The 24,863-nt window shown below is 44.8% G+C and overlaps 1 protein-coding gene across 1 annotated transcript in view; it reads left to right on the forward strand.

The window, feature by feature from the left end:
- Positions 1-24,863, forward strand: part of GMIP (GEM interacting protein) — a 58,218-nt gene that overhangs the window by 20,050 nt on the left and 13,305 nt on the right. The window contains exons 8-18 of the mRNA XM_053368781.1: positions 160-240; positions 6,145-6,321; positions 8,336-8,473; positions 11,748-11,938; positions 14,276-14,403; positions 16,108-16,194; positions 18,642-18,734; positions 19,562-19,722; positions 20,617-20,805; positions 21,815-21,952; positions 24,362-24,558. Coding sequence (XP_053224756.1) covers positions 160-240; positions 6,145-6,321; positions 8,336-8,473; positions 11,748-11,938; positions 14,276-14,403; positions 16,108-16,194; positions 18,642-18,734; positions 19,562-19,722; positions 20,617-20,805; positions 21,815-21,952; positions 24,362-24,558 — 1,580 coding nt within the window. The remainder of the gene's footprint in view (positions 1-159; positions 241-6,144; positions 6,322-8,335; positions 8,474-11,747; positions 11,939-14,275; positions 14,404-16,107; positions 16,195-18,641; positions 18,735-19,561; positions 19,723-20,616; positions 20,806-21,814; positions 21,953-24,361; positions 24,559-24,863) is intronic.

The raw sequence follows: 24,863 nt of genomic DNA on the forward strand, positions 1-24,863 counted from the left end.
CATATGCAGCAACTAAAATATCTCTTGGGCTTGCAATCCATTCTGCTGATTTGCCCAGGTCCCTTGGTCACTCGTGGTGTCTCCTGGATGCCATAGATTTGTAAATAATGAAACCTACTGCTGGAGATCTCACTTCCTGCACCCCACCTTGCCTTGCAGCCTCTTTGGGCGAAGAGGAATGAAATTGAGAAATGGCGGAAGGAATTCAAAGATCAGTGGCAGAAGGAGCAGAAAAGGATGGTAAGAGCAGATCTAGGAAAGGATCGTGGTGGGGGGGGGAGGGAAAAAGCTGCATGCAGTATTTCTCAGCTGGTTCCTGGGCAATGCATGCTGGGATTGATATGAAAGTGGAAGCTTGGGGAAGTACTAGGACAGGCATAGGCAAACTCGGTCCTCCAGCTGTTTTGGGACTACAACTCCCATCATCCCTGACCACTGGTCCTGTTAGCTAGGGATGATGGGAGTTGTAGTCCCAAACATCAGGAGCGCCGAGTTTGCCTATGCCTGGACTAGGAGCTTGTCCCAGGGCTTCCATGCAAGTTCACATCATCCCTGTAACCCCTGTGCTCAAAGAAAGACAGTCTCACCAACACTTTCAAGTCTTCTTATCTGTCATCCCTTACCCTGCAATATTTCTCCAATAGAAAAGGGGGCCTCACATTGGTCAAAATGTATAAAAGGGTGTTAGAAATGCAAAGAAACAGAGGGGACATGTATACACATGTGGTAGGGATGTAAGAAAGCTAAGGAATATTGGGAGAAGATATACACAGAAATTTTAAAAAATGCTAAAGTTGCCATTTCCAAAAGACCCAGAGATGTTCCTTTTGGGTATAATAGAGGCTGAGAGACCTAGGACTGTATTAAATCTTTTTCTTTATGCAACTGCTGCGGCCAGAATAGCCTATGTACAAATGTGGAAGAGGATTGACAGAATAAGTTAATAGAATATGTGGCGTTAGCAATGTTGACTGCAAAGATAAGAAGCCAGGATGAACATACCATAAGAGACGAGTGGGAAAACTTTGGAGAATATTTAAAGAATTACAGGTGAAACTCGGAAAATTAGAATATCATGGAAAAGTTCATTTATTTCAGTAATTCAACTTAAAAGGTGAAACTAATATAATTGTGGTGATCAACTACTCAAATCTCTTTTCTGATGAGAGCAGCTTTTGCATCTCATTTGGAAACCAAGGACCCAGAGTCTGGAGGAATAATGGGGAGGCACACAATGCCAGATGCTTGAAGTCCAGTGTGAAATTTCCACAGTCTGTGTTGATTTGGGGAGCCATGTCATCAGCTGGTGTTGGTCCACTGTGGTCCAGAGTCAACAGTCAACACAGCCATCTACCAGGAGATTTTGGAGCACTTCATGCTTCCTTCCACAGATGAGCTTTATGGGGATGCTGACTTCATTTTCCAGCAGGACTTTGGCACCTGCCCACACTGCCAAAAGTACCAACACCTGGTTCAATGCCCATGGGATTACTGTGCTTGATTGGCCAGCAAACTTGTCTGACCTGAACCCCATAGAGAATCTATGGGGCATTGCCAAGAGAAAGATGAGAGACATGTGACCGAGCAATGTAGTAGAGCTGAAGGCTGTTATTGAAGCATCCTGGTCTTCCATTACACCTCAGCAGTGCCACAGGCTGATAGCATCCATGCCACGCCGCATTGAGGCAGTAATGGATGCAAAAGGGGCCCAAACAAAGTACTGAGTATATATGCATGCTTCTACTTCTCAGAGGTCCAATATTTGCAATCCTTGTTATGCTGATTTCATTTAATATTCTAATTTTCTGAGATTATTAATTTGGGGTTTTCATCAGCTGTATGCCATGATCATCACAATTATAAAAAATAAAGGCTTGACATATCTTGCTTTGCATGTCATGAGTCTATCTCATATATTAGTTTCACCTTTTAAGTTAAATTACTGAAATAAATGAACTTTTTCATGATATTCTAATTTTCTGAGTTTCACCTGTATAACAGTTACATAAATCTCCAAGTAGGAATAGATATATGAACAGCAGCTAAATCAATTAAAAGGGGTATAAAGATATGTAGCACAACTAAGAGTAAAAAGGAACCCATGGAGGGTGGGGTGTGTGGGGAAGTCGAATAATGTAGAAGAATATTGTGAAAGCATAAATAAAATTTTTAAAAAGAAAATATGGAAGTCCCATTCCATAATGATAATTTGACTATTTATACCCCAAACATCTTACTGGGGTTGCCCCAGCACTCTGGGAAGCTTCCAACAGATATAAAAATATAATAAAACACTAGACATTAAAAAACTTCCCCTCAGAGGCTCGGGGGTTGGATAACTCCATACCCCCCAATAGTTCTCCAATGAAAATAGGGATATTCTAAGGAAAAGCGGGACATTCCAACCAGGATCAAATCAGAAACCGGGATGGCTTCTCTAAATTAGGGATGTCCCTGGAAAATAAAGACACTTGGAGGGTCTGTTATCCTTTTTCGTCCCAAGGACCGTAGCCAGAGGTGCTCTCAGAGGCATTACATGCCTTTCTCTGTCAACTTTAATTAAAAGCCATATATGGCTGACTTCCAGCAAGGCAAGGTGGCGAGTGCCACAGCTGCGCAGGGCTCCTGAGGACCGCCAGCACCAACTGTGCTGCTTGGCTGGTCTCCATGCTGCTGCAGCTGCCATGGGGGGAGGGACTGGCCCGTCCTGTCCCAATGTCCAGATTGGACAGCATTCTGCTCACACAAGGCCTGATCCCCCAGTAGAAACAGCAAACATTGGTAACATTAAAATCACAAACCATGCCCCAGTAGAAGCTACCCTCAAAATAGGAGAAGAAGCACAAACTATCTCATCATGGTCCTTCAGCCCCATCCTAACCACAAACCAACTAGCTAGAGAGAGTCTCTTGAAAACTCTCCAGAACTGCTTTAAGGACAATGATGTGGTTGACATTACAACCCCCTTCCTTTGGGACACAATGAAAGCGGTCAACAGAGGAGCCTTCATAAAGAAGAGGGCATCCATTTTTAAAAAAACCTCCTCAAAAATTGATAAATTCGAACAAGACATTACAACCCTCTCATCACACTACAAACAAACAGAAGCCAAAAAAACTCCTTAAACTCATAGAACAAAAAAGAAGGAAAATAAACTTTCTAGAAATCAATAAAACAATTATTAACATCCTATATTCTAAACAACGCTTTTACGAATATGGGGGGAAGAACTCCAGACTATTATTAAACAGATGAAGGAAAAAATTACTCAAAATAATAATACACTGTGTCACAAAAATACACTGTAAAAATACACATAAGAATACACTGTGTCACATAAAAAAACACATGGTAACTGAAATATACTCAGAGTCGCAAAGTGATTTCATGCTCTTTATTCAGCTCATAGTGGTGAGGAGGAATGAATGAATGTCCCCTCAAAGTATCTGCTTTATATACATTATTTACACAATGGGCTGCACATGATTGGCTAATTCCGGAATTCTACTGTAAGCCAATCAGGTTGTGGATTCACTTCTATCTGGAGCATGATTGGGTGGTTCCTGCCAACCAATCATACCACTGCATTGTTCTAGGACCAATCAGACTGCTGCATTCTGAATCCTATTGTTCTAGGACCAATCAGACTGCTGCAGTTTGGATCCTATTCAGCTCAGTACATAACAGTAACATAACATCCTCCACCAAAGAAATAACCTCAGAATTTTCTGAATACTATCTGACTTTATGTGGGGACGCAGGTGGCGCTGTGGGTAAAACCTCAGTGCCTAGGACTTGCCGATCATATGGTCGGCGGTTCGAATCCCCGCGGCGGGGTGAGCTCCTGTTGTTCGGTCCCAGCTCCTGCCCACCTAGCAGTTCGAAAGCACCCTTAAGTGCAAGTAGATAAATAGGTACCGCTTTATAGCGGGAAGGTAAACGGCGTTTCCGTGTGCTGCGCTGGTGCAGGCTCGCCAGAGCAGCTTCGTCACGCTGGCCACGTGTCTTCGGACAGCGCTGGCCCCCGGCCTCTTAAGCGAGATGGGCGCGCAACCCCAGAGTCGGTCACGTCTGGCCCGTACGGGCAGGGGTACCATTACCTTTACCTTTACCTTTACTATCTGACTTTTAGAAGACATCTGAAGGCAGCCATGTTTAGTGAAGTTTTTAATGTTTGATATTTTATCACTTTTATTATTATTATTAATATTCTGTTGGGAGCCACCCAGAGTGGCTGGGGAAACCCAGCCAGATGGGCGGAGTAAAAATAATAAATTTATTACTACTACTGAATTTTATGCCAATCTATACACCTCCCGCAACCCGCAACAGGAAATCAGAAGATTCCTAACAGGACTGACCATGCCAACCTTAACTGCAGAGAAACAAGAATTCATGCACAGCCCTATTACCCCACAGGAAATAGAGACAGTATTCAAAAACCTGTAACCACCCAAAGTCCCAGGCCCAGATAGCTATACAACAGAATTCTACAACAAATTCAAAGAACCCCTGATGCCTTACATGACCTGCCTATTTAACAACATCACAAAAGGGCTCCCCATCCCTAAAACCTGAACCTCTTCCAAAATAGTTTCTATCCTAAAGCCACTCAAAGATAGCCTCAAAATAGAATCATACTGCCCAATCTCATTGATAAATCAATCAGTCACATCAATCCTGGCTAACCGCCTAAAAATCTTCCTACACAAACTAATCGCCCTGGACCAGGCAAGCTTTGTCCCTGGTTGCAGCATAACAGACCCCATTAGGAGACTACAGTGGTACCTCGGGTTAAGTACTTAATTCGTTTTCTTAACCTGAAACTGTTCTTAACCTGAAGCACCACTTTAGCTAATGGGGCCTCCCGCTGATACCACGCCACCAGAGCACGATTTCTGTTCTCATCCTGAAGCAAAGTTCTTAACCCGAGGTACTATTTCTGGGTTAGCAGAGTCTGTAACCTGAAGCGTATGTAACCTGAAGCATATGTAACCCGAGGTACCACTGTACTGAATCTGGTAGAACATAGCAAATCAACCAAACTCCCATTGACAGTCATGTCATCTACATGTACATATTCATGAAAATTCAATGCAGTACTGCTGGATTTTGCCTTCCTGTGCTCTGGCCAGTGAGTGTTTAGGCACCAGGGCAATTGAAAAACACATGATACAGGCTGTTCAGTGCTGTTAAGTTTTGAAAGGAATTATAGCATGCACTTAATATAGTGAATAATTTCAAATATGCTGGTCTATTGGTATTTAGATTGTACTGACTTCCCCTGCTTCTCCCGCTGCTGTTCTACCTCCATGTCTATTAAATGTGATTAGAAGTGTAATGTGAGCAACTCCTGTGAGGTGCTGTTTGTGCAGCTGCTGTTTCCTATGGTGTGGACGGGAGGAACCAAGCCTGATAAGCCGATGACAAATATAGAATGAATCTGCAAGTAGTGCTGGATGGCCACCCCTGTTGAGCTACTTCCAATGTAGCCTTTTGTTTTTACTAATTAGTTACTAGCTCACAAAAGGTTTTGCTTGCCCAGTTCCCAGAGATACCTCCTTCAGGGCTCATCCAGACTTGTGCTTCTTAAAAGACACTTTAAAAAGCATAGGTCCGAGGGTTTCTTTGCTTGTCCCCTGCTTACTAGTCATAGGTCTGAGTGGTTTTGCTCTTCACCCACCCCTTTCCCCCAGAAAATCCACTCTCTAGCCATAAATCAAAGCAAGCATTAATCTGGAGAAAACTTCATTGACATTTGCTTTGATTCAGCGGTTTTCTTTGGGGTGGGAAGCAGTGGGGCAAGGAGCCCATCGTCATTTATGACACTCTGGGGGGCTTCCAGTTGTAGGATACTTCTCCTGCTCCATCAACTGGAAGCAAATTTTACTTGCCAAGGCCACTAAGCCTATAGCTATTTTCAAGCCTGATTTAGAAGGGTTACAGCCGGGAACCACACTTTAAATCCACAAAAATGTGCTTTTCCCCCCAAAGTTTATTGCAATTTGGTTTTAGCACTTTGATCAGGAAGGAAAGAAAAGCTCCCTAGATGCCTCCTAATTCAGGTCTGAGCTTCTAAATGAAAAAATGACCCAGAGCCACAGCTGGTCAGACATGCCCTTGTAACTCCTCCTTCAATTGCAGAATGATTCCAGGTCCTCGATGCAGAAGGCACGGCTCCACTACCTCCAGCGCTGCGAGGATCTGGAGAAAGCTAAAGTGCTAAGTGCCAGAGCAGAAGAAGAATGGCAGACCACTGCAGGCAGCGGCAACAAGCAACTGGAGAAGCGGCGTCGATGTCGTGATGAGCTGCAGTCAAAGGTATCAGTCTGAGATCATAAAGCCTATGCAGTTTGTCCCTTTGTCATTTGCAATCTGGGGTCTAGTTCAGACCTCGGATTTTGGAATTCAGGTCCTCCTAACGAAGAGCCTGTAAATGTGTGGCAAAGACTCAGATGCCAAAGGTGAGTTGGGAAACAGGGCCAATGACAAGTTTTTGTGGGCTACAAAACTGGGTGTGGAGGATCTCTGCATGGGAGACCAAATGACAGCAAAGCAACTCACACAGAAAGGATGATGGCCTATTGGTCTGGTCACCCCTGGTAAGACAGGGTGTATTAGCTGGTTAAAATCTCTATTATCTTTGGTCTGTTTGTAGTCATAGCCTTTTATATACTAAACTTTTATGCTTTCCCTTATCCATTTAATGCTCCTAACCCTTCTTTTAGCTTCTTTTATATTTTTATAGTCTTTTATATATACCTTCTCTTTAGATCTCCAAAATGTTTTATAGATTTTAAATGATTGTACTCCACCCTACATCTGTGACTGTAATAAACAGTATTGTTTGCAAAGCCTAGAAGGCCCTTTAGAATACGCCAGTATTTTATTGTATTCTTTTATTAAGTGCTGTCCATGGAGGCCCAGGTCAATTATATGTCCAGGGCAGCTGTCTACCAGCTCCATCTGGTATGCAGGCTGAGACCCTCCCTGTCCGCAGACTGTCTCACCAGAGTGGTGCATGTTCTAGTTATCTCTCGCTTGGACTACTGCAATCACCTTTGAAGGTGATTTGAAAACTACAAATAATCCAGAATGTGGCAGCTAGAATGGTGACTGGGAGTAGCCACCGGGACCATATAACACAGGTCCTAAAGGATCTAGATGGGCTCCCAGTACAACAACAACAACAACAACAACAACAACAACAACAACAACAAATTATTTATACCCAGATATAATTTATAGATGACTGGGTTTCCCCAGCTACTCTGGGTGGCTATTTACATGTGCAGACTTTATATAATTCACTAGGTAAAACATTTCAATGGAAAAGTCAACTCAGAAGATATACAGGTCACTCTAACAATAAGAAATGCAGTTTCAGTCCAGAAGAATTTTGTTTCTCCTTTCCTCTGAAGAGGAGTTTCCAAGCACAATTCAAAGTGTTAAAGCCCTAAACAGCCTTGGCCCAGTATATCTGGAGGTGCATCTCCACCCCCATTGTTCAGCCCAGACACTGAAGTCTTCCTCCCAGGGTCTTCTGCTGGTTCCTCACTGCGAGAAGTGAGGTTGCAGGGAACCAGGCAGAGGGCCTTCTCAGTAGTGGCACCCACCCTGTGGAACACCCTCCCATCAGATGTCAAAGAAATAAACAACTATCTGACTTTTAGAAGACACCTGAAGGCAGAGCTGTTTAGGGAAGTTTTTTATGTTTGGTTTTTTATGTTTGGTGTTTTATTATGCTTTTATATTGGTTGAAAGCTGCCTAGAGTGACTGGGGCAACCCAGTCAGATGGGCAGGGTACAAATAACAATATAATAATAATAATAATAATAATAATAATAATAATAATAATAATAATAATAATAATAAAAATAAATTTTGTTTGAAGATTTCAGCTTGTGTGTAACCAAAAGGTTATTGCATGTCTTTCTGGCTGCTCTCGTCAGACTTTTATCAACTACCTCCCTGAGTAACCTCTCTCAAGAAGCCGATTGCCTAATGTGGATATTGAAGGAAATTTGGGGTTTGCCCAGTGACTTTGAAACTCCAAAGGAAATTAACAAAGGGATCAGAGGAAGGCTGCAACAAACGGCATCGTTTTTCTATGTGACAATGAACCTCAAACTAAAACTGCATGTATGATTTCAGCTTAGTTTTAAAGTAAATTTTACAAAATTTATTTTGGGTGCATAATTTGGCTTTTGTGGTAGAGGTATCCACATAGGGCACTTCCTCAGGTACCCTCAGAAATGTGTAAGTACCCCCTTCTTGCATCTCCAAGTCAGCACTTTCCATTCCTTCCCTCAGTTTTTATTTCACTGCCCACAGGTTCAGGAACTGGAAGTTGTCTATCGAAGCTGCGTCTATGATGCTAACATCCACCGGCAGGAACTGGAGAAAGTCAGGGAGAGAATCATCTCCCACATTCGCAAACTTGTGTACCAAGGAGATGAGGTGCTGAGGCGGGTAAGTCGTGATCTGTGCTGAGGGAATATCCCTGGCCCTTTCCTACTCTTCTCCAGGTGCAAAGACAGAAGTGACTCAAGGAGGCCTCACCCCAATTAATTACCTACCAATTAAGGGAGGCAGGAAACTTGAGTGCAGAAAGGTCTAGGGATGTAAGAAGGCAGCAATTTCCATTTGTCATAACTGTTTCCATTCTGCTGCAGTTCAGTTTCCGGTAAATACTATGCTTCTTGTCTGGCTGTCCACTATTTAACGTGGTTTTACAAATCCATGGTGCAACCGCATTTGGAATACTGTGTACAGTTCTGCTCTGTTGGAAGAATCTCAGAAAAGGGCAATAAAATGATCAAGGGGAGAGGGCAACTCCCCTTGAGAAAAGGTTGTGGCAGTTGGGCCTTTTTGACTTAGAGAAAAGGCAAGTAAGAGGTGACATGACAGAAGTTTATAAAATTATGCATGGCATAGAGAAAGTGGAGAGAGAAAGTTTTTCTCTCTCTCTCATAACACGAGAACTCATCAACATCCAATGAAGCTGAATATTGGAAGACAAAAGAAAGTCCTTGTTCACGCAGCACAGAGTTAAACTATGGAACTCCCTCCCACAGGAGGGAGTGTTGGCCACCAACCCGGATGCCTTTGAAAGAGGATTAGACAAATTCATGGATGACAAGGCTTCTACGGCTACCAGCCCACTGGCAATGTTCCCCCTCCCTTGTCAGAGGTCATCTGCCTCAGAACGCCTGTTGCTGGGAATCAGACAGGGCAGAGTGTTGTTGTGCCCACATCCAGCTTGCCACAGATTTCCCACAGGCCCCTGGTTGGCCCCTGGGATGCTCTAAACAGGACGCCGAATAAGATGGACCATTGGTCTGATGCAGCAAGCTGATCTTACATTATTCTACTTATTATTATTACCCTATCCTTCGGCCTAAGGTCCCAGGGCGGGTCACAGCAGTTAAAACACAATATTAAGAAGCAGTTTAAAGTAACTTAACCCCACAAAAATAAGGTGAGTCCTATGTATCCCTTTTGTTTGGCCCCCATGAAGCTGGATTCTCAGTCCTCACCTGGAACTGTCTGGAGAAGGATGGGACACAGCTCTCCAATGAGAGGCCAAGGCAGACAGGGGACGGAACAGAACTTTGGGGCTTTGTTTGGAAGGGAAAAAGGGAAGTGGAAAAGGGCAGTTGAAGAAGTGAAAGGGAGAGAAAAAGCAGGAAGGAGGAGGAACAGCAACATAAGTAACGGAACGAAAGAGCCAGGCAGGTCAAACACAGAGACACAAAGGAAAATACTTTTGAGAGACTTGCACAGCTGCTGCAGTTGGAGAAATGCACAGGCTTGAGAGAAATGATCGGGGAAAGTAATGCTGATTATCTGTATTGCAGCAAAGGGCATTTAGGTGAAGTCCTCAGAACACTCATAGACAGCATCCCATCAATGTATACATACAGTCATACCTTGGGTTAAAGTTGCTTCAGGTTGCGCTCCGCGGTGACCCGGAAGTAACGGAACACGTTACTTCCAGGTTTCGCTGCTTGCGCATGTGCAGACGCTCAAAATGATGTCACGCGCTTGGGCAGAAGCTGCGTATCGTGACACGCAGACACACAGACACGGGTTGCGTTCGCTTCAGGATGTGAACGGGGCTCTGGAACGGATCCCATTTGCATCCAGAGGTACCACTGTACCATGGTTTTGGCGTGTTTAGATAAATTTGCAAGTATTGCCCTGTGACACTGATGATCAACACTGCTTTGCCCCTGTTGTGTATTTGAGGGCGGCGGGGGGAGAGTCTGAGAGACAACAGCTTGCCTATGGACACCTGTGAGCTTTGGAATTTTAATTACAGCTCCCATCATTAACCAACAGGTAAAACCTGTGTTGGATTTTGCAGTTTTCAAAAACAACAGGCACCTCCAACTGTCCGATTTCAGAATCAGTCTGAATTGCATTCTATTACTACACAGTCGGTGGAGGAACAAGAATCATTACCATTGCTTGCTATGGTTTTCAAGAACATTTAGTTTAAAGTGAGCCTAGCAACAGAAGAGATTGAAAACACCTCCTGTTGGCTGACATGATTTTCACTGTTCCCTTTCTCCAGCAATTCTCGATACATTTTGCAGCTTGTTCTATTTGGGTTTCAGTCTCCTTTAGTCTCCTTTTGCTAGTTGCCGCAGCCAAGCCCCAAGATGAGGAAGACTTTAGAGGGGAGGACTTCGGGGGCTCGCTTGGGGGGGGGTGGAGAACAGAAGACAGAAAGCAGCATCCAGGGAAAGAACTAGACTGAAGTGGAAAGAGAGACCATGGAAGCTGTGCTATATGGTGTCTGGACCATCTCCGAAGTTGCAAGGGGAAAACCTCCTTGGCTGGGCATTCAAAAGAGATGTGGACAGAAGTTGGGCTGCCTAGGAGTTGTGGGGATATGGAGATGGTGGATGGATTCAACCTCCTTCCACTTATTCATGATGTGTGTGTGACAACCGTCATCATAGATGGGGCCAGCCTCAAGGATTGGTGTCATGGGGCACTTCCTGAGGGTGCATGTCTTCAGGAGGCCTCACTGCCCTTGGCTGGTCCTGGCCTGCCTGTGGCTGTTGGAGAGCATCTGTAGGCACAAGGAAACAGCAACACCTTCCCAGCAACACCAATGACTCAGAAGAAGCTTGCTGGTGGGGAGGAGGAACAGCTATGGCAGCCTGGCAGCTTCAAAACACCACTGAGTAGCTGAAGTGAGGTGAGAGAAAGGGAGGAATGTAAATGACATGTGCGGACACCTTGTGCAAGCTTCCACCAGATGAAAAACAAAGTAAAAGCAGGTGAACAAGAAAAGCAGGAGACAAACACACAGCAGCTAAGGAACAGAGCCCACATCTTCCTTCCCTCTAATATCATTCATCTTGCTTGTTGTAGGAATCTGATTTTGAGCCCTAACAGCTGACAGCAGAGCTCTCAAGCAAAAAAAAAAAAGAGTGAAACCAGCACGGAATAGCTATAAACTTCAACAGCAGTAGGTGTGGAACAAGAGAAGTGATGCCATAATTGTGGCAGCCAATAGAAAGGTGTCTTTGGTCCTTCTCCAGGACTGCAGTTTTCGGCTAACTTTACATTACATTTAAATTTCATTTTTATGAAAACTATAGTATCTAGATTTAGGGTTCTTTTTAAAATAGTTATTAATCAATTAACTGTTTGGGAGAAATCCCAGTTCTGAACTTCCAAATGACGAAAAGTCATTTATGGTCATATTGTCATATTTTGTTTCCCTAAGGTCACCTTGAGGATGTTCATGTTCCAGAAAGCCCAGGCAGAGCGAATCCCTGCAGGATACCAGAACCTGACTGAGATCTGCAAGCCCTACAAGGTTGGGGCAAAGTACCTGGAGTTCATTCAGAACCTGCAGAAAAACGAGCTTCCGATGGAGGTGTACAAATTTGAGGAATTTATATCCTCAGGGCAGAGGTAAGGAAGAACATTTCTTACTCCTCCTCCACACCTCAAGCAATGTAATGCCGCAGACTTTGGATGTCACACCTACACATGTGTACAAAACAGAATTCCTTTGGGGCTAAAAAACAACAACTATCCATGGGAGCACAAGATGCAGAAAGATGCCTACAGGTTCAGGATATGCCAAAGATGCAGGAGAAAGACTGCCAAATCTTTACTAGTGGCGCAAGGTCAATACTATGTCATATAGTTAGTACTATGGGGAAAATCTTACTACAATACATCCTATTTTATCTATTGCATTATTTTTATTTTCCAGCCATCTCTGAATTTGCTGGGTGTTGGAGAGGGGATAAATAAATTTAAATTAAGATAAAATGTCCAAGCAAAGAAATTAAGTTGCTTCAACATAGATTTGCTATTGACCTTTCACAGAGCCTGAAAGCAAAACTACATGTTATGAGGAAAACAGATCCAGCAGATTCTCCTTTGCAAAGGCCACCCCTGGCCATTTTTAAAATCATTTTGTCCCTAGCCAGAGCCCAGAACCCTGAGGCAAGTCAGGCCAGCAGAGTGAATTGAAACATGTCAAGCAAGAGTTTTGAAACTTTCTGCCCCAGAGGCCTACTTGGCAGGGCTGAAAGCGATGGCTGTCCCTCATCATAAATTGGTGGGGGGGGGGGGTAGGTGGGCGTGGCGTCCTAAAGTGGTGGCAGATGGAGGCAGAGTTCAGCATAATCAGCTGACAATTGCTGACAGCATTTTCTGCTGATAGCACTTTTTAGAAATTGCTAGATTCTTGGCCAGAGCAATTTTATCATGGCAAGGAGTTTCATTCTTCAGTTTTCCTCAAGCTAAGTACAGATATTAGCCCTGGAGGCAAGGTGACTCAGTCACAGGGGTTTTAAGTGGAGAAGTTTTGTTTTTTAATGTTTTCCCTACCCCCTCTGTGATTTCTTCTCCTTTCACACTTCTTATCTCTGATGAACTACTAGTGTTTTTCATCCCTTCTCCCTGCTTCTATTATGTTCACTTATTCTTCCTATAAATGTCATTTTTATTCCCAAGTTATTGTTGCTGTTGTTATTTTTAAAATTAACTTTTTATCTCTTATTCTAATTTCCTTCAGCCCTCCTTCCTCTGGCCTTTTCCTCTCACAGGAAGGAAAGCTTCCTTCTCTCCTCTCCCTCCCAGCCACCTTTGCTCAGTATGGGGGGAGTCACAGGTGCTGGCACCCATCCAACCCCAAGGGGACATCAAGAGAAGAGGCGCTGAGCTGAAAGGGAGACCTACCTGAAAGTGGACTGAGGCCCATAGTGGTCCACTGTCTGGGAAATGGTGATGTCAAGGACTGCTTGATAAAGTAGGCACAGGTTGTAGGAGAATCCATTTCATTTGTTGAAGGTGATGCATGATCCAGAGCCAGCTTTTGTAATGGTTAGTGATTGTGTAGGTACCTTTCTTCATTTAGGGTGGTCATAGCCCAGGGCAGTGGCAGAGGAAGGGGTGTGTGAACCGCCCCGGGTGTCATCAGTGGGGGGTGTGTGTGACAAAATGACAAAAATATTAGTTAAAACTTTTTTTAAAAAAAATTGGGCTCACGAAACTTTTTAGTTCAGTCAACAAACATAATGAAACGCGACTGGCACTGGGTGCCACACCACGGGGGCTGGCACTTACCGCAGGGCCTGCAGTGTGTTTGAGCCACGCGTCTCTCCTGGGAATGACGTGGTGGCTTGAGCGCCTGCAGGCTCAGCACTGCCTGAAATGGCAGCGTGGGGCTTGCGTCTGCCCACCGCCTCTTCCTACAGCTGAGGGGGAGACAGCGGAGAGGGTCCATGCAGCGTGCCCCACCCCCAGGACGCGCACGCTGCACCGGGCACCCTAGCAGCTAGCTACGCCCTGGCCCAGGACAATAACTTATGAGACAAGAGCTGCTTCTACACCAGGCACTGAGTATGGAACAAGGGTTCACGGATATCTTAGAAGGGTCCACACAAAGCTGTCCTCCATTTGCAATCTGCCTATGGTTTGCCAGTACATCTTCCATCTTTTTTCTTACTGCACATAGTCTGGCTTGTTGGAGAATGGTGGAAGTGCAGCACCATCTCCACAGGTAGAGATGCTCTTCTGTCCTTTTAAAACAAGAAATATCTTCTTCCAGCTAGCTGCTTGATGAAGGCTAGTGTGCCTACACATGATGGGAGCAGCAAATGCACCAGCCTGCCACCTGCAGTGGCAAAACCATTGAACCATCGCACCAACTCATGAACAAGTTCTTTACTGACCATTAAATGTTTGCATCCTTTGAGAAAACTGAAGTGCTTGACAGATGCATTGCTTTCTCAGGTCACCCCCCACCAATGCCAGAAGAAAGAATGCTTCACACAATACTCGTATCTCATCATCTGCAGCTGACCTCAGCAGCTCCTCAGAAGATGCCTCTGGAAAGCCATCGTCCTCAAGCAGTGAGCAAAGTAAGTTATGTTTACATTAAAGTCAATTTTCTGTTTTATTGTCCTTCAGTTTTGTTCCATAATTCTTGCCATGGCCCAGCTAGATCAGTGAATGGTTCTCACAGGGCTGGAGTGGAGAGAAGGGCCGAGGAAAGACAATTACGCATTTCAAGGACCACCCCGTCCAGAACCCAGCACCAGCCTGTGTGGTGGGGCCAGCCTGGCATAACAACAGGTTTCCTGGAAGGGGTGGGGCTGAGGTTGGGCCTGCTTTCATGCAGAGCCAGTCCAGGGCTCCTGTCCGTGCACCTGCGTGCCCTGGCCTCACTGTGGCCTTGCCCTGTCCAGGGATCCGCAGCACCGCAAGTGCTCAGAGGGTGGCACCACCACTGCGCCCCGACGCACAGACCAGGGCTGCCCAAACCCCATGCTCTCCCTTCAGTGACTGGGGTCAAGGTGGTCACTCTACCTTGGGATTGCTAGTTTGAGGTGGGGGGCAACTTTGTAGTATCAGGGAAAACCCTCTTCTCCATGCATTGGTAGACTTCATTTAAAACTCTGGCGTCTTCTAACAGTAACAGCTTGGATATTAAGGAGGACATAAAAGTTCAGATTTAGCAGAACTTATAGATATGATTTCACACATAAAAAGATAATAAATGAGAGAGGGGGTGTATTCTTAAAGTGAAGGATATCTCTATTTGTTACCATTTGAAAATCTTATTTTCCTAGCACGTCAAACTGAGAGATCAGTGTCTTAAACATACTTTGACTGAGAGTCGGTAGGGCCACAAAAATGCTTCTTGAGTCCAGCTTGTGGGCCACCAGCTGCCTGTCCCAGGTCCTAACTAGTCATTTCGGGAGCCCCCTGACTTCCTTTTCAGTCTCCTGGATCCTCACTTCTTAGCCCTGTTTCTTGGATGCTCCTTTCAGACCTTAGTGGAAATAAGGTGGAGACAGAACAAGGATCAGCAGCTGAAAATTTCTAATGTCTACCTCAGACACCCTCACCCAACATTTTACAATTCTATTTTTTGTTTTCTTTTGTTTCCTATCTTCATAAAAGATTTGAAAGCTATCCATATCACCTCTCCCCCCACCCAAACTATTGTTATATTATTATATTATTTGGCTGAAAAAGTAACTTCATACTGCCCTGGAAAGCTGTGTGTTTGTGGAATCCCTGTCCAGATTGCCTGAAAGACAGAAGGTGATTAACTCTGGAGAAGCTGCCTAGAGGGTAGATTCGCCACTGAATCACAACAGGGTATCTCCTCTATAAGATTGCTGCAGCTTGCTGCAATGAAATTACCTCAATCTAGTAGAAGTCAGACTGAATTCCCCCGAGTAGTGTAGGCACTGGCCAAAGTGAACAGTTTTCGCCATGCCTTCTGACCTGTGAACTGTCCAGCAGCTGTTCTCTGCTTCCTTTAAGTCAGACGAGTCTTCCTGGCTGCTGCTCCCCATTTCTTTGACTATGTAAAGACATCACATTTCCCCAGTGATTTACCCCTGTCTGTTACAGTGGTGCCGGCCCCAATCCTCCTTCATTAGCAAAGGGAATTGGATGTTTACAGGTTCAGTTTGACTGGGTTATGAAACCTTAAAACACATTTGAGCTGCATGCATGAATTGAAGCTGTGGGCGATGACAGTGCTCTCGTATTGCCTACCTCACAGTGAAAATATGAGTTCCACACAGCTTTTGTTTCAATCTGTTATCCAGGTGGCAGCAAATCCTCCCACAGTGACACGGAGAGTCTGGGAGGGAGTACTGAGGGCCAGTCCTTAGAGTCACCTGCCTCCAGCCCAGGTGAGAGGAAAGTATGAAATGTTGCAAAATAATAAACATCCATTAACATGAGGCCTTCAGGTTTTTCCACATAACTTTGTTTTTCAGCACATATAAATCTGCATGCTTGGTTATTTTTTTGCAATGTGCCTCTTCTATTAAGGGCAAACAAATCACTTTAAAATACCAGGTTTTAATTTGTTTTTCAAAAGTGGGCTTTGAATTTCAAATATGCCTTTTAAAAAAACTGAATGGCAATTTAATTTGTGCTTCCTTTGCAATCCCTAAATTATCTTTTAAAAATTGAATTAATGCATTAATACATTCTGAATTGGAGGCCCCCTGAATGGTCTGGGAGGAAGTGATGCTGCAGATTCACTGCAGCTATGTAACTGTGGACCTGAATGGAAAACCACCAGGAGTCTGCAGGAAGAGTGTGCTGTAAATAAAATACCCATAATATTAAAACAAAATTCTGAACTGATACTCTAATTTCATGTCAGCAGTATCCATATCTAAAGGAAAAGATATTAAAGAGAGCACAGATCTGCAAATGTTGCCTGCAGAGACTGACGTACAAGCCTGCAGTACGCAGGTACTGGGAACCCATTCTTAGTGTGGCCCCATGTCCTGCTTTACAGAGGGCAATTTGAAGGTCTATGCAGCCCAAGTCCAATTGACAAATAAAGATCCCTAAGAAGGGAAAGCAGAGGCACTGAGTCTATTTATATTATAGCAATTATTTCTAAATTTGCGTCTATACATATAAATTAGCATCTGCAAATTTTATGCATTTCCTTTGTCCTTTTTTTGGGGGGTGATGCATTTTCTGTTTTGGGGGTGGGCAATGCTTTAAGCACCCACACTGTCCATCCTTGAAACGTAAGCTATAAAAATATATGTAAAAATAGCAGGCAGGAAAACATGAGTGGTATTTAGCTTCATTTTACTCAGAGTAATTAATGGCCTCAGATTAGTCATGTTCATTAGTTTCAGTGAATCTACTATGATTAAAGCTTAGCTGAATACCACCCCACGTCACAATTGATGTCTATACAGAATTGCATATCTTCTGTGTTCTGAACTTAGACAGTGCCAGAAACTTGGGGTGGAGTTCAGTGTCATCTCTGGCAAACAATGCCTCCCTGCAAGCTTGCCAGATAAAGCTATCTCTGCTCCTCCATGCACTGTTCTGGGGGTTTTCCTGACATCCCAGCTGGGACCCAACTTTGGGGGTGGGGTGGGGGGAGGAAGCGGAAAGCCCCTCTGCGGAGACCCTGACTCAGGGCTTCCTCTTACAGGGCTCCTTAGGCAAATCTCACCCATGGAATTCCCACTTGTCTATTTCATCATCATCTTACATAAGTTCTACAGTGTGATTTTCTGTTTAAAACATTCCTTATGTTGCAAACAATAAAAGATTAAATACTAGGTTATTTGTGTAAATTTGCTTTAATTGATCTTAGTGGCTTTGCACTTCTTTAGTATGGAGAGGGAAATCCAGGTATAAACTTTAATGTAAATAAACAAATCTGGACCAATAAAAGTTTCCGAACTTTCTTCAAGGGTAGCCATACAGTGCATTGCAGTGGTCCCGTTGAGAATTTGCCAGGGTATGCTTGGTAGTGTCAACATCACTCTTTCTCTCTAAGAAATGTGGTCATGCCTCAGGTTACAGAGGCTTCAGGTTGCGTTTTTTTGGGTTATGGACCAGCCAAAACCCGGAAGTACCAGAATGGGTTACTTCTGGGTTTTGGCGGCCGCACATGCGCAGAAGCGCCAAATCACAACCTGCACATGCGCAGACGCGCCGCTGCGGGTTGCGAACGCTGCAGGTTGTGAGCGTGCATCCCGCACGGATCACATTCACAACCCGAGCGCCCACTGTATGTTGAAGCTGATAAGAAAGCTCTCCTGGTTGTATCCAGGAGAAAGCCTATACCCAGGAACTGTAATGGATGGGCATTTTCGTTGGGCGGGATGTACAAGGGCTTTTGCTTGTCCAACTGGCTTTCCCTCCACTCTCCTCACTCCATGTGCCCCCCCTGCAATTCACTCTGGGAGAGCAGGAGAACCCCAGAACAGAAGAGGGATGTTTGTACAGATGGAACATCTGTAGTGACTCAATGCTGAATTCCACCAATTAACTTTTCCAGTTCTAGAGCCAGTTACCATGAGCATCTCTATATTTACCTTGAGATAAGTAGCTGGAGAATTAGGGGAAAAACCACTTCAAATTGTTAATATTGCAGTGAAACAAAGATGGTCTAAATTTTCAACAAGGCTGTCTATAGGTTAAACTGAACCCAGTTCCTAAAACTGTAGAGCACTCTTTCCTTTTCAAGGAAGTAATTTCTTTTTTCACAGAAGAAGCATCCTAAGCAGAATCCTGTGTGACTTTGAATTTAACTGGTTTCTGGCTCTTAAGTGGCTTCCTTTTCTGTTTTTAATCTGTTCTTCATGTCTAGGCCACAAGAAGTTGTTGAAGGCTCCATCCACAGGCACTGTGTCCTCCTCTGAGGACTGTGAAGGCAAAGATTTAATGCAAGCCTATGACCATGGTGAGAAACAAGCCACAGACTGGGGAAATGAATGAGGGAGGGAAGAGTCCTATAACTGCAAATGCTAGACAAATGGCAGATCATGAGGTTAATCAGTTCTGGGCATGTACAGCTTTAGACTGCAGGTGAAGACTGCATGTTGAATGTTCCCACATAAAAGCAAAAACGCCTCCCAGGAGAAAACCTACATTTTGGGGGAAATGAAGGGCTCGTGTCCTTTTTCTGATGTATATTTTTCTACGGAAAGGTAATATGTTTCATACAGGGGAGGGGGAAAATTTGATCATGTAATGGTACTGTTCAGGAATGATTTTACCACGTGATCTCCTCTGCCATGCCAGAATTAAAGGGGCTTTATGGATGCTGGGATTTCTGTGTGGACTCAATATCTGAAGAGGATTGGAGGACAAATTGCAAGGTAGTAATGTCTCTTGGCCTAATCACAATGAAATCAACAGCAAAAAAGCAGAATGGAAAGTCAACCCACAAGAAATTTAACCACATTTGAATCACTTTCTTGACACGAGGCAAGTGGAAATGTGAGTGAACCTGCCATGTGAGGGCCAGCCCAGGGTGCTGCTGCACTTCCATGTATCTGGTTAAGAAGGGGCGAGGTTCCTGCTTTACCTTCTCCAGCTTTCCCAGCCCCCTGGCACTTGAGAGCCTTTTGAGCCTGAGTTTGAAGAAACCTTCCTTTGTGCATTCTAGTCCTTCCCACCCTCTGCTATCTGTTCTTTGTGTAGAAGGTGCATGTTTAACTATTAATCTAGAAGCCATGTCTGCAGTCTAACAGAGGACAATAGTCACATGCCTGACCCTCTTTTCAGATCTCACTGATGCTGCCTCTGAAAATGGCTTGTCCCATTACCACTTTAAGAACATCAACCTGTCCAGTGCTGCTCAGACCCACCATCTGCGGAAGCTGAGGGGCCCTTCAAAATGCAGAGAATGTGAGAACGTAGTGGTCAAAGGCGTAGAATGTGAAGAGGTCAGTGAGCATTAAAGGGAACTGCTTTGCTGCAACAAGAGGTTCAGATCTCAGGCAGGCTGGCACTTGGGCACTGGAAAGGGAGAGGCATACAAATTGGCCCCAGCTTACAGCATAAAGCCCTGAGGCAGATGCTTAGACTTTTAAGTCTGGAAATAATTAGGATTTTGGTTGCAATCGTATGTATACAAGGGGAGAGGAAGTGGGGTGCGGGGGGTGTGGTGCACCCCGGGTGTCACCACTGAGGTGGGTGACAAAATGCCAGGCAGCACTCACTGCGGGGCCTGTAGGGCGCCCGAGCCATGTGTTTTCCTGAGAGAGACGCGGTGGCTTGAGCGCCCGCAGGCTCCGCACTGCCCAAAAGGTCCACCTGCTGCCTCCCTCCCCCCCCAGCTGCAGGGCGGCTGAGTGGGAGGAGGCAGGCAGACTCTAGAGGCCCCTTGCCTCGCCCCTGGGCACGCCGCCCCAGGCGCCCAAGCAGCTTCCTCCGCCACTTAGCACTACTTCTGTGTGAACATAAATAGGATGCTGCTGTAAATCTACTAATCTAGTTCCGTGTTTTGCCCTGAGACAGGCTGTTCTGAACATTTGCCATATCCTCACACACTCCACTTGTGTGAAGTTAACTCCACTTGATGAATGTTTTCCAATGAGATTTGATTGCCAATGTGAATGAGACATGTAAAAGAAGATGGAGTTTGTGCTCTGACTCCCCCTGTGTCTGGATGTGGAACCTGGAAAAGAGAATGAAGCACAAATGGAAATGCTTTTCCTCTGCTGTTGGTGCATTACACCTGCCTCAGAGTACTGAGATGTGAGAAATTAGCAAGGGGCCCCTTTGGGGCTGGGAAAGAGTTCAGCCAGAGTAACACGGGATCTTTGGGCCATTTGCAGTGCTGCCTGACCTGTCACAAGAAATGCCTGGAGAACCTCCTCATCAGCTGTGGTCACCAGAAACTGCCGGCACGGGCATCGCTCTTTGGGATCGACTTCCTTCAAGTGTCACGGGATTTCCCAGAAGAAGTGCCATTCATTGTGGCAAAGTGTACCTCGGAAATAGAAAGGCGTGCCCTGGGAGTGCAGGTAACGTGTCCCTGCATGCAGAAATCCATCAGTGCCCAAAAGGTCCACCTGCTGCCTCCCTCCCCCCCCAGCTGCAGGGCGGCTGAGTGGGAGGAGGCAGGCAGACTCTAGAGGCCCCACAGTGCGCCCCGCCCTTGCCTCGCCCCTGGGCACGCCGCCCCAGGCGCCCAAGCAGCTTCCTCCGCCACTTAGCACTACTTCTGTGTGAACATAAATAGGATGCTATTCAAACTCCATACCTCTCAGAACCCAGAGTGAGCAGCAAAACATAAAGACATTAACATATGTCTGCTGCCCAAACATAAAGGCTGAATTAATTGAGTAACTATTAGACTATGATTGGCTCATTAGTATTCCTCAGTTCTGTGCAAGTGCAGCAAACCAGAGCAAAAAAATTTCTAGACATTAATCCTAAAGAAATGCGTGAGTCATGCCTGGTGAAATCCCACAAATAAGCAGGGACCAGAACAGGATTTCTGGTGAAGAATTGAGCTTTTCTGCTGGTGCAGAATTTTATATCCGCCATTCTCCTATCACAGTAAGAAGGAGACAGTGGTGGGAGTTCCCAGTTATTGGGAATTTTTAAGGTGATGAACAGCCTCACCTCTAATGAGGAGCAGACTAGGTGCTTACCTATGAAGAAAAGACAGGTTGTCTGCTTCTTTGCGTGTCTGTATTGCAGCAGTTCAGGGAAGGTGCAGAAAGTGGGGGGGTGGAAACAGCGGGGGGGGGGTCAGAGAGTTGTGAGGCATCCCTAGACTCTTTCTTTCACTCTGCGCGGTAGCCCTAACTTCCTGGTGAGCTAAGGTGCCTGCTTATGGCCTTCAAGAGCTGCCTCAGAGTTTCAGTCCATGTGGATTTCCCAGTTTCATGTGCTAGCAGTCCAGTCTCGTGCACACACACCTCCGGGAGGCCCCTGCTGAGTCAGAGAGAAATCCCAGGTCCCTTTCCGACACATACATCATGTGCGGTGGCCTCAGGCCCAGTCTCTTTTTTGTCCTTGACGCAGGGTATTTACCGCATCAGTGGAGCCAAATCACGGGTGGAGAGGCTGTGTCAGGCCTTTGAGAGTGGCTGGAGGCTGGTGGAGCTCTCGGATCATTCACCCCATGACATCACTGGAGTCCTTAAACATTTCCTTAAGGAGGTAAGAAATGGAGGGGGAGACATCCTTAGAATTTCATTTCTCTAAACCTGAGAGTGGTTTCCCAAAGTTTATGTCTTTAGCAGACTCTGGGAACTCATCAAGCTACACATCCCCAACCCTTTTCGGGTGTGTGTGCTATTTTATCTAAAGGTGGAAACAAATGTAATATAAAAAAATAAACATGCAACTGGGTTCAATCTGTTGGGAAATAACTGGTGAATACCAATTAATCCTGAAGTCCCAGATGTGTGGGGAACTACAAAGAAAAACAGCTGACTGCATGAATTCAGAAATAGGGTGTGGGGCTTGACTTCAGCCAAAGCAGCCCCCAGCAGAGTTTAAAACACAGATCTAGACTGTGTTTACAAAGCATGGGAAATATAGGTCATTAGACTTTTAAATGTCCCAATATGAGTGCTTACAGTTCTCCCCTGCCTCTGCCCCTCTTGAGCTTAATAGACCACAACTTTTAGTAAGTTTAAATGCTTTATTTCAGTAATCACAGGTCTCACTCATGCGTTGTTCAATGCTACAGCAGAAACAACACAAGTAAGGTATTCTTGCTTACAAAATACAGAAGTGATTCTCAAACATGTGGACTGAGTCTGAAGTCCCAGGCTCAGACATCTGCTCAACTTACGTGGTTCAAAGGGAGAGGGGAAGGAATATGAAACCTTTAGTTCCTCCCTCCTTGGAGGAAAGGGGATGTGACATCACAGAGTCTACTCTAGTAATTTTGAACTCTGTAGTCCTTAACCCCTTCACATACTAACTAGCACAGGTATGCATTGTTAGGTTTGACTACAAAACTCCCACACACTCTACATTAAAGGTAAAGGGACCCCTGACCATTAGGTCCAGTCGTGGCTGACTCTGGGGTTGCGGCGCTCATCTCGCTTTATTGGCCGAGGGAGCCGGCGTACAGCTTCTGGATCATGTGGCCAGCATGATTAAGCCGCTTCTGGCAAACCAGAGGAGCACACGGAAACGCCGTTTACCTTCCCGCCGGAGCAGTACCTATTTATATACTTGCACTTTGACGTGCTTTCAAACTGCTAGGTTGGCAGGACCAGGGACCGAGCAACGGGAGCTCACCCCGTCACAGGGATTCGAACCGCTGACCTTCTGATCGGCAAGTCCTAGACACTCTACATTAGTCTTGTTTATTGTGGCATTGCTGCTCCTTCTTGCTTGCTCATGAGTTGCAACAGCACGTGCCCCAATCTGTAGTTATTCTGCTCCTTCTGTTCCTTTATTCCCTGATATTTCTAACTAGTTTTATTATGTATTTTTATTTATTGCGTATGTGCACAGTAACCCTTAATTCAGGGGTCACCAGGATCCTCAGCTTTCACTGAAATTAGGCTCGAAAGAAGCATTCTCTTGTAGCCAGTAGAATAGGTTGTGGTGTGTGCTTAGTAGAAATGGGCAAAATGGGCAATTTCGGTTTCACATTTTTCCAACATTCAGTTCTCCACAATTCCACATTTCTTTGCAATTTTTTAAAAAAATTTAAAGTCCTCATAAAAATCATAAGTGTTTTAGGGCAAACTTCTCCTCATATGCATGTGCTTGTATACCATCTTACTTCTACTATGCACATTTCCCCCTGAGCTGTGCTGTTTCCTCTAATATAATGCATTTTTGCATGTGATTTTCTCTAATATGGGCAGTTTTGTGCACATTTTTCTCAACTATATGTATTTTTGTGCACATTGCTGGGCTGGAGACTGTGCTGCTAATTACAGAAAAGTGTGAATTTTAAAGCATGGCTCTGTTCCAGTACCTGCATTTTTTCACAGTGTGTGAATTAGGTATCTTCTTCTTTAAATGCAAACTGAATCAATTTCCCTTCCCATCTCTAGGGTTTGGTTGAAGTGTTTGTGCATGTGGGTGTGGGTTTATGGTGACCAAAACAATTTTCAAATGGCCCCCCAAAATAGAAAATCCTTAATAAAAAATATTTTTTAAAAAAATGGGCCCCCAAAATGTCGGTGACCCCTGCCTGGAGTAGTTCGGGCATCCCATGACTGCCCATGGTTCTGTTGCTTCTGCTCTGCTCTCTATTTTCCATTGTTCTTTGTACTGTCGAAAGCAGTTGTTGGCTCTCCAGATGCTATGGTAGATCTGTGGCTGAGGGAGGAAGGCTCTTCTCCTGGGAGACCAGCATTTTTTACAAGACTGTGATGATCAATTAATTATTTTCTATCTCGCTCTTCCAAAGGAGTCCAGGACAGCAAACGATGACACAATAAAACAATACAATTAAAATAAAAGGAAGGTATATTTGAAAACAAGAGCTTTTACCTTTACCTTCTACTGGAAGTGGTTCTCTCATTTCTCTGAAAACGTTTGCAGTCGCATGTAAAGGGTTTTTTTTCTAAATCTTCTCCTCCCTTCTTCTTACAGCTTTCCAGTCCTGTGCTCCCGTACGAGCTGTATGATGATTTCATGGCTCTCTCCAGGAGCGTGCAGAGAATGGAATACAGAACAGGGGCTGATGCCAAGAGCTTGGCAGATCCCATCAAGAGTACAAAGGATTTACTGCGCAAACTGCTACCAACAAATTATAACACATTACGGCACCTCATTGCTCACCTCTACAGGTAACAGGGAGACCAGCAGTGACTCCTGAGCTCTTTTCTTGTAGGAATAAGGGCCGCTTTGGATGCTCTTTGCAAAGCTCTAAAGTGGGGTATAAATATCCTTAAGAGTTAAGTATCCAGTTTCAATACAGATCCATTGGTCCACACCTCTGTTTGCCCTGCCACTTTCCCCTGGGAAAACCTGCTGTTTCCTTCTGAAATGGGCCAAATGGCAACTGGGTTTTCTGCAGATTGCCATTTGTTCCAATTTGTTCCTCTTCCCTCAAGGTAGCACTCCTGAAGGGGTATTGTATTTTTCCAGTACT

Source organism: Podarcis raffonei, chromosome 2 (genome assembly GCF_027172205.1).
Source record: "Podarcis raffonei isolate rPodRaf1 chromosome 2, rPodRaf1.pri, whole genome shotgun sequence".
Classification (NCBI taxonomy): Eukaryota; Metazoa; Chordata; class Lepidosauria; order Squamata; family Lacertidae; genus Podarcis; species Podarcis raffonei.